Below are 16,642 nucleotides of genomic sequence, written 5' to 3' on the forward strand. Positions count from 1 at the left end.
CCGAAGACAGGTTGGAGGCTGTAGCTGTGTGGAGGGCCTCTGTCACCGCCAGGAGTGCCATTTTGGTTGAGTGCCCGGGTCTGAACCCAGACTGGTGGGGGTCCAGGAGGTTGTGCTTGTGGAGAAAGGGAGACAGTTGGTTAAGTACAGCACGTTCAAGGAATTTGGATACAAATGGTAGGAGGGACAGTGGACGGTAATTGTTCATGTCAGATGGGTCGGCAGTAGGTTTTTTTAGCAGGGGGGGTAACCAGAGCATTTTTAAGATCTGTGGGAACAAGGCCAGTAGTCGGAGATGAGTTGATGATGGAGGAGAGATGTGGAGCGATCTCACTGGATACAGACTGGAGGAGGGTGGAAGGAATGGGGTCGAGAGGGCAGGTTGTAGCATGATGAGCTGTGATGACTTCAAGGACTTCTGAGTCGTTGAATGTAGAGAAGGAGGACAGGTGGTGGCTGGATGCCTTTCCAGTGGTTGAGGTTGTAGATGGAGGAGTGAAGGAGTCCCGGTTGCTGGACACCTTCTTCTCAAAGTGATCCTTAAAGTTTTCTGCAGAAAGGAGAGAAAGGCAGGGGGGAGGAGGAGGAGAGAGGAGGGTGGAACAGGTAGAGAAGAGATTGCGGGGCTAGTGATGTTGGCATTGATTTTGTTTTGAAAAAATGAGGACTTAGGTGTTGCTGTTGCAGCCGTAAATGCTGTCAGCAGGGAGTGGTAGAATGCTAGATCGTCAGAGGATCTGGATTTCCTCTACTTCCTCTCGGCAGCGCAGCTCTATCAGAGCGGAGGGAGTCGGTCAACCATGGGGAGTAGGACGACGGCCGTGATGTCCTGGCGGTAGGGGGACAGAGAGCATCTAGAGATTGAGAGAGACATGTTATAGATGGTTGTAGCAGTATTAGCAGACATGTTTGAGAAGGAGATGAGGGGAGGGAGGGAGGAGAGAGCAGTGGAGGTGAATGTGGAGTGTGAAAGGGAGTGGAGGTTCGTCCTGATGGTAGTAGTTGGGATGTCAGAGGAGTCGAGAGTGACAGGGAGAGAGAGAGAGAGAGAGAAAGAAACAAAGTAGTGATTGGATACATGGAGGAGAGTCACTGTGAAGTAGCATGTGGCGCAGTTCTTCGTGAGCACGAAGTCGAGCTGGTTGCCGGCTTTGTGGGTTGCAGGAGACAGGGAGAGGGTGAGAGTGGAGTGCAGGAGTGAGAGCACGCTAGCTGATGAGGAGCTCTCAGGTTAGATGTTGAAGTCGCTTAGGAGAATCAGCGGAGTGTCTGGGAGGGAGCTCAGGAGTGTGTCCAGTTCATCAATGAAGAGACCGAGTGGACCTGGGGGACAATAGAGAACGAGAATGGTGAGTTTAACAGGATGAGAGACAGTTATTGCGTGGAATTTGAAAGAGGTGATAAAAAGGCTCTGGAGGAGTACAAGGCAGTATCTCCAAGATGGGGAAAATAGCAGGCCTGTGCCTCCTCCTTTGCCTGAAGTCCGTGGTGTGTGTGTGAAGGAGTAGGATGAAGACAGGGCAGCAGGGGTAGCAGTGTTGGTAGGAGAAATCCAGGTCTCAGTGAGAGCCAGGAACTGAAGGGAGTTGATCTCAGCGTAGGCGGTGATGAAATCTGCTTTCTGGACTGATGACTGGCAGTTCCAGAGTCCATTCACCACTGAGAGTACCTCCAAAGAGGACAGAGTGGGATGGACCAGGTTGGCCGGGTTGCTTCTGCAGTGGTTGTATCGCCTGGAAGGAGAAGAGTAGTGAACAGGGATAGGGAGAAAACACATGGCTTAGTGAGCGGTGAGTTCAGTGAGGAGAAGGAGAGTGGCACAGGAAATGCAGCTGGTGAGCGGATTGGCGAGTTAAATAGAGTTAAATACCTGCGAGTGCTAATTCCCTAGTTCAAAGCAATAAGGACTCACAGCTGGCTATATCTAAGCACAGGTGTGACAAATCGACAAATTAACAAAAGATTGAAACTAGCTGGTCACACATGAACTCATGAACTTGTTAGCTACAGCTACAGCTAGACAACAGCAACTATCTACAAGTAAAGAAACGATACACTTATTCGTATCCTGGACCGATGCTGAACGCCGACTAGATGCACACTGGACACTGCACACATCAGCAGAGTAAGGGTGGGATGGGCACAGCCTGCCATTTCTGACCATCGCAAAGTCCAACTGCTATGTTCAGTTTGAGTATTCGTAGATTCTACATCTGAATATATCTTCAGTATTTGTACTTTGTCTTGGTGAAAAGGGCTGTGCAGTGTGGCTAGTATTTAGACAGATAGTACCATTGTGTGGGTGGAGTTTAACCTGCATGCAGGTATGTAGAATGTCAGCATGGTGTTTTTCCTTCTTAGAAAGGCTGTGGTTCAAGTATACAGGGATGATGGTAGAAGTGCAGTGGAGTGCTATTCTGTCTGAAGTAGAGAAATCTGGATGTGTTTTGTTTGCGCCTGCCTCCCATAAATAAACAATAATAATAAAATATAAAACAAAAATAACAAAACAATACAGAGACAAAAATTTCCAGACAAAAATGTCCAGAGAAACATTAACATTGGGAGCCGGTGACCCTGATCAGCATCCATGCAGGATTGGAGGGGAAGTGCATCAAGCGGACAGGTTCATAATGGAGGTTTTTGTTTGTTTTCGGACCAGCTTCCACATGGGTAGCCACGAACAGTGTGGCAACCTCTGGAACCTGGCAGCACTTTCCTGCTGAGCTGTATGATCCTCGGGCATGCACTGGCAGGGTGAGGGGTTGGGATCAGATCGGTGTCAAGGTCAGTAACCTCCACTGCTGCAGGCATGGGTGATGGGGTCAGGTCAAACTAGCATATTGAAGCTGGGTTTGGCTCTCACTGATGCCAGTGATGAAGGTAGGAGCAGGGTGAGTGTACTTGTATTACCTTGACTTCACAACATCACACTACCTGTTGATATGGATACATTGCCACATTACAGCACAGCTCTAACCAGACACTGCCTTAGCTGGATATACAGAAGTTTAAGGTAAATCGCTTGTGAGTCTGTGGCTGCTGTTGTACCCTTGGCAGAAATTGCCTTTCTAAATGTCCAGTTGTATGAATAGGTAAAGTAAAGACTGTCAGCTGTGTAAGTCCCTGTGAAATAGCATCTGCTAAGCAGCTGTAATGTGATGTAGAAAAGACACTGAGTCCACGTTGTACTCTTCTGGCTGTGCCTTGTCGAGGAAGTGAGAATTTAATAAAAATTAAATGGTCTGAACCCAGCGGTCTTAGAAATTGATGCCCTTGTTTATCGTCTGGCTCACTGAATACTGAATACAAATGACACCAGTTACTAAAACTCCTCACTTAACCAACATGTAAAATAATTTAAAAAAAATGTATTTAATTTGATAATTATTATTAAAGATATGAATTATCAATTAAATTGACAAATTCGTTGACAGGAAATGAGTCTGGTGGATCAACCTTTGTCAGAAATATATAATCACAACTGGAATAAATTAAAAAGGTTTATTGAGCAGTTACACTAAGACAAAGACAAAATTCAGAGTCTGGGCTACACTAGATACTAAATGACATAAAGACATTAACAAAACAAGAACATGGATGGATCACAGAATAGATGAATGAATGTGTGAAAAGAAAATTACCCAAGCCAAGGAAGAACACAGGAACCACTCACAATAGCAGCAAAACTCCAAAAGGAAAAATCCAAAAAGATGCAGGAGAAACTGAGCCACGGATTGGATGACTGAGTGTCTGTCTGAGCTGGCAGAGCATAAAATTGGGCATCAAGGCTGAGCATCGAGGCCTGTTCTAAGCCTTCTAGAAGAAGCTCTCTCCACCTCCTTGAGCCGCACATAGTTAATTTTATGGTGGGGGAGTGCCTGGAAGTTTATTCAGGACTTAATTTTGTGCTTCAGATCCCAACATCTGGAAATGCCAGATATATTTTTGAGATTATCATTTTTACATTCAGCTCTTCATGAGAATCGTAATTATACCAAACATGAATAGGCATGGGTTGAGAGGAGAGAGTTGGCTGAGAGGAACTGGTGACATGGTGGTTTTGCTGCTATATTGAGAAAAACACGTTATCACACTGCTTTGGGTAAGTGATCCGAACATGTAGATACACACAAAGAAACACACACACACACACGCTGATTGTGCCCAGGAATGGGACGACGAGGGGGAGAAGGCAACCCTCTGCTGTTGTGGTCCATCTGGATGCTACTGCTTTTAAGAAGTAGCTTTAAAATTGGCTAAAAAGGAAGAGTTCTTCAACATTATATTAGAAGTATTTGGCTTCTGAACCTCTTTCAGATTAAACCACACATAACTGTTGTGGCCACCGTTTAGCCAAGGATTCTACGTCTGAGGGGCAGATTAATGCTTACCAATACACAAAGCGGGCGTACCACACCCTACTTCTGCTTTTATCTGGCAAAATCAAATGTTTATCCAAACAGTCAAACATTAGTTTGAGGTTTTAAGTATCTGACTGGGTTTTAGGTGACTTCTTGCAATCTTAAATCAATGGTTGCTTATATTAAGTAGGTATGTGACCTGAAGTCCCTGATTTAGGGGTATTTATGGTGGTAGGCCATTCGCCCTCTTGTCTGCTATGTGTGTGTATTTGTTGACTTATCTGCCCTTGGTCTGGTCCTGAGTAAAGAAGGGAACCATAAAAACCCAGACCAGGGCAAAGAACCATAAAATGCATGGTACTCTCCCGACAGCCTTACTGTGGCCAGCGGGAGGGAGCACTTCAGTAAAACAATTATCTGCTTAAATTAAAGGCAGTTGGACTCAACAGTGAACCTTACAACTTACCAAAGAACTAGTGGTCCATGGACATTGACATGTAGCCAGGAATTGGGTTTACTGACATCTATACCTGATTTCAATGCCGGAGAAATACACAAAGCAAAGCCTGAAGGCATACAAAAGCCGGGACATTCTAAAACGCTTAACGTGGCTTAATGTCCCAAAACAGTGAGCAATGATCACCAAATTTGACATCTCACATGTCATAAACACTATCTCCTATCAAAAAAGCAAAACTCTCCATTGACGCTGGGAAAACGCTTTGTAGCTTAATTTTCCAAACAGCGATCAACTAACAAAAAAGCAAAACTGAGAGGACAGCGCTTAATGTAACGTCGGCCTAATTACCATATTCCTTGGATTTTAGTTTTGCTTTTTTGATAGGAGATGGTGTTTATGACATGTGAGATGTCAGACAAATTTGGTGATCAGTAGATGCTATTTTGGAACATTAAGCCTATTCCTTATAATGGGCGTCAATGGAGAGGAAAACGCTTAATGTAAGATAACGTTCATACTCAGAGGATTTCAGTTTTGTTTTTTTGACAGGTGATAATGTTTATGACAAGAGATGTCCGAGAGAAATTTGGTGAGCATCGATCGCTGTTTTAGAATGTTAAGCCACGTTAAGCGTTTTAGAATGTCCGCAAAAGCCTTGATGCTTGGTCGTACTTCAAGGCGGGATTTGTTGGCGAAATTAAAGTGACAAGGACACCAATGGATATTCTGGTTGTACGTGGACAGGTTTGTACAAATATTTTTATTTTATTACAACTTCTTTTGGAAAGCTGTAAGCTACACATTTCAGTGCCTGGATTCCAGTTGTTTCTGTGAATTGCAACGATCCATTTGCTTCTCTTTTCCTAGCTTTCGGCAGTCTGTAAAAGGATAGCTCTGATTTCTTGTTGAATTTATTTGTACAGTCAATCGCACGACAGCTCTTTCCCATTTTAGATGTGTTTTTTGTGTTTTCGCGGCATTCAAGCTGAAAGCTAACGCTAAGCCACTCAGTAGTCTTTCTTCCACTCAGTGGGTGTAACCCGCAGTGACTCCGCCTACTGTGATGTCACTTGCATAACCTCTATTGTAGCGTTAAGGGCAGGGCAGCAGTGTGGTGTAGTGGTAAGAAGCAGGGCAGCAGTCTGGTGCAGCAGCAAGGAGCAGGGCAAGAGTGTAGTGCAGGGTGCAGCGGTAAGGAGCAGGGAAGCAGTCTGGTGCAGCGGTAAGGAGCAGGGAAGCAGTCTGGTGCAGTGGTAAGGAGCAGGGAAGCAGTCTGGTGCAGCGGTAAGCTGCGTGTTGGGCTTGTATAGGAGTCCAAACAGGACCAGAAGCTTTCATCAGCCTGCTTGTCCGGGTGTGGTCCTCCCTTATCCTCACACACCATTCTCTGATCTCATGAACACCATAGTCCCACTCAGCATTTGCACACACACACTCGCTCACTCTCTCTCTCACACACACACACACACACACACACACACACACTGTCCTGTTCCTGCACTAGGCAGGTCCATCCAGGCTCAGCTGAGGTTCCTGCATTATATCCATTCTTTGGGCATTAGTCTGCTGAATGGTGCTTTCTGCCTGTGCAGCAGAGTTGAGATCCACTCCTTATCTCAAGGGTATTGTGGTGTGACTTTTCCCATGAGCCTCCTCAGAGGTTTGGTTACCTCATTTCTGAGCTGCAACAGCATGTTCCAGTCTGGGTGATTATGTAACATGGATTTTTGATTTGCCAGAGAGTTAGCCGTGGGTGTGTATTGAGCAGGGGGTAGCCATGGATTTGTATTGTTCAGAGAGTTAGCGATGAGTTTTTTTTGGTCAGAGAGTTAGCTATAGGTAAGGATTGGTCAGAGAAACTATTTTGGTTGAGCAAAAGCAAAAAAAATTTAAATAGTTTCTTGTGTGCACAAGAATTTTTTTTTTTGCTCATGAACCCTTTAGGGGTTCCGTAGATTTGCACTTAAAAGATTTAGCCTAAACAATTTGCTTTATTTACAGTAGTCCCCCCTTATCCATGGGGGATATGTTCCAAGACCCCCAGCAGATGCCTGAAACCGCGGATAGTACTGAACCCTATGTTTTTTCCTATACGTACATACGTATGATAAAGTTTAATTTATAAATTAGACACAATAAGAGACTAACAACAATAGCTAATAATAAAATAGAACAATTAAAACAATATATAGGGTTACTTGAACACAAGCACTGCAATACCGCGACAGTAGATCTGATAACCAAGACAGCTACTAAGTGACTAATGGGCGGGTAGCGTATACAGCGTGGGTAGGCTTGACAAAGGGATGATTCACGTCCTGAGCGGGATGACGGGAGATTTCATCATGCTACTCAGAACGACGCACAATTTAAAACTTTTGAATTGTTTATTTCTGGAATTTTCCATTTAATGTTTTCGGACTGCGGTTGACCATGGGTAACTGAAACCATGGAAAGTGAGACCACGGATAAGGGGGGACAATTTATATCTAGCCTAGGCAATAGGCTAAGAAAAATCCTTTTTTTTTCATAAAGGAGAAAAGGCATGTAGCCTACCTTGCATTCTTATTGCGCCTCATTGCCCCTCTGTGTTCTGCATTTAATAAACAAGTGTTTAGTTTGTTTTAAAACTGTCATCTTTGTCATTTAAAAAGCAGCAATATACCTAATAATAGCCTAACAGTAAAGCTTATTAATATAGCACTAAAATCAGGATAAATGAAGTAATTTGCACAAAAAAATGGCCATAATACCACATATCGCGTTGTTGAGCCACCCTAAATCACCACAGGGGAAATTCCTTCACTGCAACAGCCCTAGCAGGAGGGTGAGCAGGGAGGAGATTAACAGACTTTGCTGGTTGTGTTGATTGTGCTCAGTGTCTGCAGGTATGCTCTCTCGGTTAACTCAAACATTCCTCTGTGTTGTAGCACACTCATACATACACACACTCGCTAGCATACTCATACACTCACATACACATACACATGTCAGCCCCTTCAGATGCCCACCTGGATCACCCTCTGGAAACATCCATAAAATCCATAGAAGATCCTTAGGATCTATAAATTGCAACAAAATGAATAAGATATTAACAATTTATTAACACATCAACACTTTCCATGTAAACTTATAAGTAGCACTACAACACTAAATAACTGACTTCACTCAGCTGTTGTTCGCAGAGGTAACTCATGATTTGACATGATCCTAGTGTAGTAGACAACTTCAGTCTCAAGTCTGCAGTCACTGCAGAAATAGACCAATCCTATGTTTACAAACATTGCAACGCGTGAGCACTAGCTGGTGGCAGAAAGCCACCAGGCAGTAACCTGTACCTGCAGAAAATTGACCATTCTTGACAGTGTCTTTTATTGTGTTATCATCATATAATCGTACATTTTATAATTTTTACATGATCTATCAGATATATATTAAATAATATCTGGCTACAGTAACGATTCTGTGTGCCTACAATGTAAAAAAAATTGTAAAGGTAACGTGTCCGATTCGGGGAAAACCATATGATTCTATGGGGAAACAGTAGGCTAGTAATGTTACCTAGCGTTAACAGCTCGGTAGCAGTTTAGCCACATAATGTGGGCTAAAGACACACCTCTTCAGACTCTGGACTGACACCCCTGCCATTTTGACATTATAAGTCTAAGATTCTTGGCTTGTACTTGTAGCTCTATCTCTTACCTTGTATTTGTAGCACGTTTTTGCCTAGGTAGTATAGCGGCAATTTATTGTCCCAGTGACTGTATTTGATATATGTACCCTTAGATCAGATTAGTTCGGTCTAGCTACACTGACCTTGTGCTCAGCTTCAGCACTATCTGCATTGTATGACCTGTACACGTCTTGCCCTTGTGCCTGTTTGCCCACTATATGCACTTTTGTACGTTGCTTTGGATAAAAGCGTCTGCTAAATGAATAAATGTAAATGTGAAACGGATCCCCTGTAATAGTAATAGTGAAGAATTGTGCTGTCAGGTGTAATATTAATAAGAAACGAAATCCCAATGTGCAAGTTTTATGTTTTATCTAAGGCTAGACAGTCAATAAGTTAATTTATCTCGAAACTAGCCAAGATGGTCGGTGACTGTTAAAGTGCTGGCTGACACATGCATTCGATCTGCTATCTTTATGGAGGGGAAACCGTGTTAAAATAAATCTCCAGCGTTACTCATATGTGATCATGTTGGTGGAAATATATTTTGTAGTATGTGACTGCTACAATGCAAAAAAATTATATTGATATTATAGAAACATGGAAACAAGTTATTTAATAACATTGAGAAAGTCGTGAATTTTGCATGTAAGTCTACGGGAGCCAAAGCCACTTTCTGCCACCAGCCCCCTTTACCATAGTGTGTGTTCGTGTGTTCATGCCTTATTTAATCATTCTCGAAATGAATAGCACACAATAAATTTTGAACCAAGTTTTTTTATAATCCGTGTGATGTTATGTATACGTCCGTAAGCAATTTAAATGGGGGAAAATTCATATAATTTACGGACATTCCGTATAGGTTGACATGTATGCATACACACACACACACACTCATGTATGCACACATTACATTACATGCATTTTTTTTATTTTGCATTCACTAGTGTATGCACACACACACTCACTAGCTTACCCATACTAACAACCACCACATTGTCAGAACCTTCCTTCCTGACACAGTTGTGACTCCAGTCTCTGCTCATCTTCCAGGTCAGTCCAAGGAAGGGGCTGGGGCAATTGATGAAGAGGACTTTATCAAGGCCTTCACAGATGTCCCTACTGTACAGGTAAAATCAACTGACCAATCAGTCAACCAATTAAGCAGTCAGTCAACTAACCAACCAGCCAATCAAACAAGCAGTCACTCAACCAATCGACCAATCAAGCAGTCAAAATGTCACTGTCAGTGTGCTGGACTGAGTCCAGAGGGAAGCAAAAAAAAGCATTAAACCTGCAACCTATTCAAATTTAATTTCGTGCTTTAGCATAGTTAGGTCCATAAGTATTTGTACAGTGACACAATTTTCATGATTTTGGCTCTGTACGCCACCACAGTGGATTTGAAATGAAGCAATCAAGATGTGATTGAAGTGCAGACTTTCGGCTTTAATTCAAGGGGTATAACAAAAATATTATATAAACCATTAAGAATTACAGCAATTTTTATACATAGTCCCCCCATTTTCAGGGGCTTAAAAGTAATTGGACAAACTAACATAATCATAAATATAATAAGCATTCTTAATACTTGGTTGAAAATCCCTTGCACTGAATGACTGCCTGAACTCTGGAACCCATGGACATCATCAAATTCTGGGTCTCCTCCCTAGTGATCCTTTACCAGGCTTTTACAGCAGCTGTAATAAGTTGCTGCTATGTTTGTGGGTCTTTCTGCTTTCAGTTTTGTCTTCAAGTGAAATCCATGTTCAATTGGATTGAGGTCAGGTGACTGACTGAACCATTGAAGAATATTCTACTTTGTTGCCTTGAAAAGCTCTTTGGTTGCTTTTGCAGTATGTTTTGGGTCATTGTCCATCTGTACTGTGAAGCGCCCTCCTATCAGTTTTGCAGCATTTGGATAAATATGAGCTGGTAGTGTAGCCCTATACACTTCAGAATTCACCCTGCTGCTTCTGTCAGCAAGTTATATCATCAATAAACACTAGTGACCAATTTCCATTGGCAGCCATACATGTCCACGCCGTAACACTACCTCCACCATGTTTCTTTTTTTTTATTATTAAGTTTTTAAAACATGTACAGTGCACAAATACAGCAGGGAGACAATACAAGGGGAGAAAAAATAGATAAAAGGTACAACAAAAAAACAAAAACGGACAGACAGGCAGACATGCAGACCGACATGACAAGGCCAAGCATTCCAGTATAATGGGTTGTATGAAACTTAATGGGGGAGTTTAGTTGCTGATGTAGATGAGATCAAGACAAGTCAGATCAAGAAAGGAAGAGAATAAGATTTTGGTGAGGGTTTGTGATGTGTGTGTGTGTGTGTGTGTGTGTGTGTGTGTGTGTGTGTGTGTGTGTGTGTGTATGTATGCATGCATGTGTGTTGGTGTTGGTGGGGTTGGTTAACAGGCAAGTCTAATGAGATGATAAAGGAGCCCCAGACTTTTTCAAAGTGTGGGGTTTGGTGCTGGAATGTAATTTGTTCCATGGATATGTGTTCTTTGAGGAGGTTTAACCATTGTGTGATGTTTAATGTATTTCTAGTTTTCTAGTTTAGTAGGATAGTTTTCTTGGTGATAGTTAAGGCGATGAGTATAGGTTTTGAATTTTGGATTGGTGGGTTTATTATTGAGAGATCTCCAAGTAGACAGTGGCATGCAGATAGTGGAATGCTACAGCTCATAATAACAGAAATTCTGTTAGTGACTTGCCAGAAACGTTGAGTTGGTGGGCAGAGCCAGGTGGAGTGGAGATAATTATCTGGGGTGTTTATTGTGCAGTGTGGGCATGTGTCAGTGCAGTGTGGGCATGGGAGTCTCATCTTATACATCTTCTGCTGGGTGATATGTGCTCTGTGGATTACCTTGTACTGTGTTAGTTGTAGGTTAGTATTGTTAGTCATTGTGAAGGTGTTCCTGCAGATTTGGGTCCAGAATTCGGTATCGGGAGTGAATGATAAGTCTTTTTCCCAGGCTTTGATTGGGATGGAAATTGCTGAGTCTACGGTGGATATTAGTGTGTATAATTTGGAAAGAATTTTCTTTGGGTTGATTATTTTGTTGATTCCTCCTACTAGTGGTATGGGAGTAACTTGTTATTTGATATATTGATTTTAGATTTTAGGACAGACTTTAATTGGAGGTACTGAAGGTATTGTCCTTTCCCGACTTCTGGACCAAATCTTGAAAAGTAATGAAATTGTTATTCTGGAAAAGGTGGTGGAGATGTGTGATACCGCTGGTGTTTTGTTGAGCAGAAAGTCAGGGTTGTGCCATACTGGAGTGTATTTACAGGGTTTTATTGTAGATTTGAAGATTTTGTTGATTTCCCACCAGGCTGTCAAGAGTTGTTGAAATTACGGTGTTGTTAAAGCTTTATGGTGTTTTATAGTGGTGTTGAGAAATGGTAGATCGGAGATTGAGATTTCTTTGCATTCTGACTGTTGTATTTCTAACCATGAGCTGTTCTGTTGGTTTGGGTGAGTCCAATTGGTGATATACTGTAGTTGATTTGCCAGATAATAATTTTGGAAGTTTGGAGCTTCTAATCCTCCTTGAGTTTTGTGTTTCTGTAATATGACCGATTTGATTCGGGGTGTTTTATTTTTCCAAATAAATTGTTATGGAGTTTAGTGAGTTAAACCAGTGGTTTAGTGGTAGGCTGGGTCGGAATCATTGTGAAAAGGTTATGAAAGGTTATGAAAATTAATTTCTAGAAGTATGATCAGTTTTACAGTTGCTATTCTGCCAGTTAATGATAAGAGTAAATTTATCCAGCGGTTTAGGTCATCTTCTATTGCTTTAATTAATGGAGTGAAGTTTAGGTGAAACAACTCTGACAATCTGGAGGAAATGTTTATGCCTAGATACTTAATATTACCAGTGGCAATGGGGAGAGGTGGGCTCTGAGCTGCAGCATTCCAGTCATCACCACATATGGGTAGAATTGTTGATTTTGTCCAGTTTATAGCATAGTCGGAAAGTTCGGAGAATGATGGTTCTTGCAGATAAAGCAAAACGTCATCCGCATAAAGGCTAATCTTGTGAAGAGTGTTGAGAGTTTAGATTCCCTTGATGTTGTTTTGACGTATTGCAGCAGTGAGAGGTTCGATGAATATGGCAAAAAGTGATGGAGAAAGTGGGCATCCTTGCCTGGTTCCCCTGTGCAGTGTAAAATTCTGATGTTAATCCGTTAGTAACAACTGTGGCCATTGGTGAACTGTACAGTATTCTTATCCACTGAATAAACGATTCTCCGAAACCAAATTTGTGTAGTGTTCCGAATAAAAATTTCCAATTTACTCTATCAAATGCTTTTTCTGGATCTAATGATACAATCATTGTTTTCATTTTGTTTTGTTTTGATACATTAATTAGATTAAATAATCTGCGCATGTTATTTGATGTGTCTTCCTTTGATGAAGCCGGTTTGATCTGGATGGATTAGTGATGGGTTTACAGTTTTGATTCAGGTGGTTAGTGCTTTACTGATAATTTTGAGATCTGTATTGATGAGTGATAGGGGGCGGTAGCTGGAGCTGAGAATTGGGTCTTTATCGGGTTTCAGTAGTACTGAGATGAGGGCTGTGTTCATGTGTCGTGGAATTGTTGAGTTGTGTTTAATGTTAAGTACCATTCTGAAAAACAGTGGGCAGTTTTCCCCTAATCCTACCAATCTTACCACCCAACAGCCCTTGTAGGGGATGCCAAATTCACACAACTGCTATAAATGCTTAAACTAGAGCACAAAATCTAGTGGCTTTTTGTTGGAGAGAATGTTTGTTGGTGCCTGATGTGCTTAATGTTGTAATGAAGTACATAAGAGGATCCACAGACACATTGACAGCATTATCAGTTACTTGGATGTTACTTGGTTACATGGATGTGTGAGTGTACTGCAGTCTTAGATCTGTGCAGCGTCCCATTGGAAGGGTGGTGGTTAGTCACAGTATTGCAAACATTACAGTATGGCTTTTGACTAGAGGCACCTGGAAACACACATCCAGTAGCATCTGGCATTGATCATTTTCGTTGGATTGCAGCATTACTCGGTCGTGGCGCACAACATGTGCGCTGAATGATGGAGCAGGAGTGAAACATGAGAAGCTAGTTTGCATAGAGTGTTACCTGTGCATTTGGATTGGCTAGAAACTTGAATACTGCAGAATGATAAATTATGAGCTATAGCAGCAGAGGGACCAATGAGAAGACACAGAAACATACAGATGAGGCTTGTGCCTCTGTCCAGGACCCCTTCCAGGTGCTGCTGAAAGGAGATGGGAAACCCTCACTCTGGGTGGGTATACTCATGGACTGATTGGGCTCTCCACAGATCTACTCCATGCGTGACCTGGAGGACAACTTGAACAAGATACGCGAGGTCCTGTCCGACGACAAACATGACTGGGACCAAAGGACCAATGCGGTGAGTAGCTCAGTGGTGTGACCTGGGTCACTGAGTAGCTTAGGTCCATGACTAGAACAAGTGAGGGGGTCAGTCCTGTGAGTGGGACTGGTGAGTGGGTCACTTCCATGAGTGGAACATGTGAGTGGGTCATTTCCTTGACTGATGACAATATGTAGCTCAGCCTCACTCTGTGTCTGGGGCTCCACCATTGCTGTGTGTAATGATTCTGCATTGTGATCGTCCTAGGCAAGTGTGATTGCTAGTCTTTGAGAACCAGGGCCCTGCACGTTTTAGATGAATCCTGGGTATCAGCCTCTGTAGTGGAGGAATAAGAAGCTGGTCCTTCTTAGCAGCAGTATGGCACAGGGTGCACTGTGTCTGCCTGAATCCAGAGAAGCAGAGCTTGCCTCAAATGCTGCTCCAGGGACCCAGCTGCCCAGTGAATCATCACTGGTAGTTGCCATGGCAGCAGCCTCCTTCCCTGACCTCATCCTCATGAGCATCCTGAACAATAAAAGACAGGTCCCTTTGAGCAGCCCCATTGCATGGCAGGAGCTCAGGCATTTTTCCCCGAGCTCAGAACGAGGCTGTCTCTGATGGGTACAGAGAGCCTGAAGCCTCAGCAGTGAATGCTGTCACGCCTTTATTGGAAACAGGCACCTCCATTCCCACTAATCTGCACCCTGAATGTAGGGATGAGTCTTTAACCTGTGAATGGTGTGAAGACACATCAGGTCCACTGAATGTGTGCATTACTACATGCCAGTTAGAGTTTGCGTAAGTGGTAGTTTCAGCACTATTTATGAATGGCAGAGTGAATAAGCTTCACAACTCTAATTTTAAGATTTTCAGTGCCACAAAATGTGGTGGAGCAGGAGACAAGCAAAAATGACTATGTATAGAGCAACTTTTTTTTTCCATGAATGTGAAGGACAAGTGTGTGTGCCTCATCTGTGGTACCAGCGTTTCAGTCGGTAAAAGATGCAACGTTCAGCGCCACGTCAGGGACATTCTAAAGCTCTTAACGTGAAAAGGCTTAACGTGGCTTAATGTTCCAAAACAGTCATCAATGATCACCAAATTTCTCTCGGACATGTCTTGTCATAAACACTTTCACCTGTCAAAAGATCAAAACTGAAATCCTATGAGTATGGACGTTATCTTGCAATCAGAGTTTTCCTCTCTATTGATGCCCATTATAAGGAAAAGGCTTAACATGGCTAAATGTTCCAAAATAGCGTCCAGTGATCATCAAATTTGTCTGACATCTCACGTCATAAACACATAGTAATGTTTTCTATGACTTTGATGTGAATTTAAGATGTTCTGATATATGTGACAGTGCTGTCACTACGGTTGAGTATGTGCTCTGAGTATGTGTCTCTCGCGCGGCTCGAGCCTTGCTGCAGCCGCGAGTCATGTAGACTTTCGCCGTGGAGCCTGTTTTTCTGCGTGGTTCTCAACAAAAATAGACAGTGAAAGCGATCTGTTGATAGTCATATTGACATTATACCAGCAATATTACACAACTAACACCTTTCACTGTAGTTTCAATGTCTAGGCTATAAGTCACAGACATGAAAATTTCAGACAGTTTTTTTAACCATTTTAGCAATCACATGTTATGAGTAGGTGATTTAATTTTAAAAAGTGGGAATGGCAGATGCACACTTATCACTCTCTGCTACTAACTAGGAGATGGAGAGGGGGAATGGCAGGTTAACAAGGGCGATGCATTTTGGTCATTTTGCTAACAAGGGGGATAGCATCCCCCCTCAAATCACCTACTGCATGTTATTAAAGGGGAAAGTGGAGGCTACATGTGTACTATATAGTCAAGGAAAGATGATTATCCATTTGCTCTGCGCTGATTCTGAAATACTTCAGGTGTTGGTCCTTATCAAAAAGCAGTTCAGGAGCAAAATGGTGAAAAGCTCCAAGTTGCATCTTTCTCTGGTTTATTGGGTGAACCCACAAACCAGAGAAGGATGCAACTTGGAGTTTTCGGTTTCTCCTCCGGAGCATTTGGAGCAAAAGATAAAGTGCGATGGCTTTCCTTCTGTCTATAACTCGCACTAAAAACCAACAAAAAAATGAATTAACCACGTTAATATTATTTAGGAAATGCGAATAGACAGGTAGCCTAATAAAAAACTATCTAAAGTAACATTACATATAAAAAAGAAGAAAATTAATAGATAACAAGTCAGGCAGTCTATTTCTTCATGATCAACATGCTGTTTTACAAAATATTTTTCAGTTAAACAAATAACAGTGGAGCCCACTTTCTCATCTGTAAGGGGAAAAATGTCAAACTTGAAGCAAGATATAGTGGCAAGACAAATGCACAACACTTCTGATTCATCAGAGACTGAACCCAGAACGTCTGCTTATACAGTTTCAGATTTGGTTTGGCGCCTATAATGTAATTTAAGATCGTGCAATACTTCTCGATAAGCCCACCCCTGGAAACCTGTAGAACAGAACCCCAAAACCCCCTATGGAAATGGCTTTTAAACTGAGCTAGGCCAAGTGAAGAGGGATTGATGTATATTTATTTATTTATTTATTTATTTATTTTTTTTTTTTTACAATTGAGCAGACGCTTCTTAATCTTTGTCTGTCTAAACTAAATATAAATTAAATTTATAATGAAATTAAATCAAACATTCTGTTATTGATGGCCATTATCAACGGCTAACTCAGTGC

General features: G+C 42.2%; 1 protein-coding gene across 20 annotated transcripts in view; it reads left to right on the top strand.

Annotated features, from left to right (window-relative positions):
- The window catches only part of LOC118784368 (CLIP-associating protein 2-like), a 151,072-nt gene that overhangs the window by 67,189 nt on the left and 67,241 nt on the right, over nucleotides 1-16,642 (top strand). For all 20 annotated transcript variants that reach the window (XM_036538581.1, XM_036538582.1, XM_036538589.1 and 17 more), the window contains 2 exons: nucleotides 9,551-9,627; nucleotides 13,859-13,951. In XM_036538581.1, coding sequence (XP_036394474.1) covers nucleotides 9,551-9,627; nucleotides 13,859-13,951 — 170 coding nt within the window. The remainder of the gene's footprint in view (nucleotides 1-9,550; nucleotides 9,628-13,858; nucleotides 13,952-16,642) is intronic.

This window comes from Megalops cyprinoides, chromosome 10, assembly GCF_013368585.1.
Source record: "Megalops cyprinoides isolate fMegCyp1 chromosome 10, fMegCyp1.pri, whole genome shotgun sequence".
Classification (NCBI taxonomy): Eukaryota; Metazoa; Chordata; class Actinopteri; order Elopiformes; family Megalopidae; genus Megalops; species Megalops cyprinoides.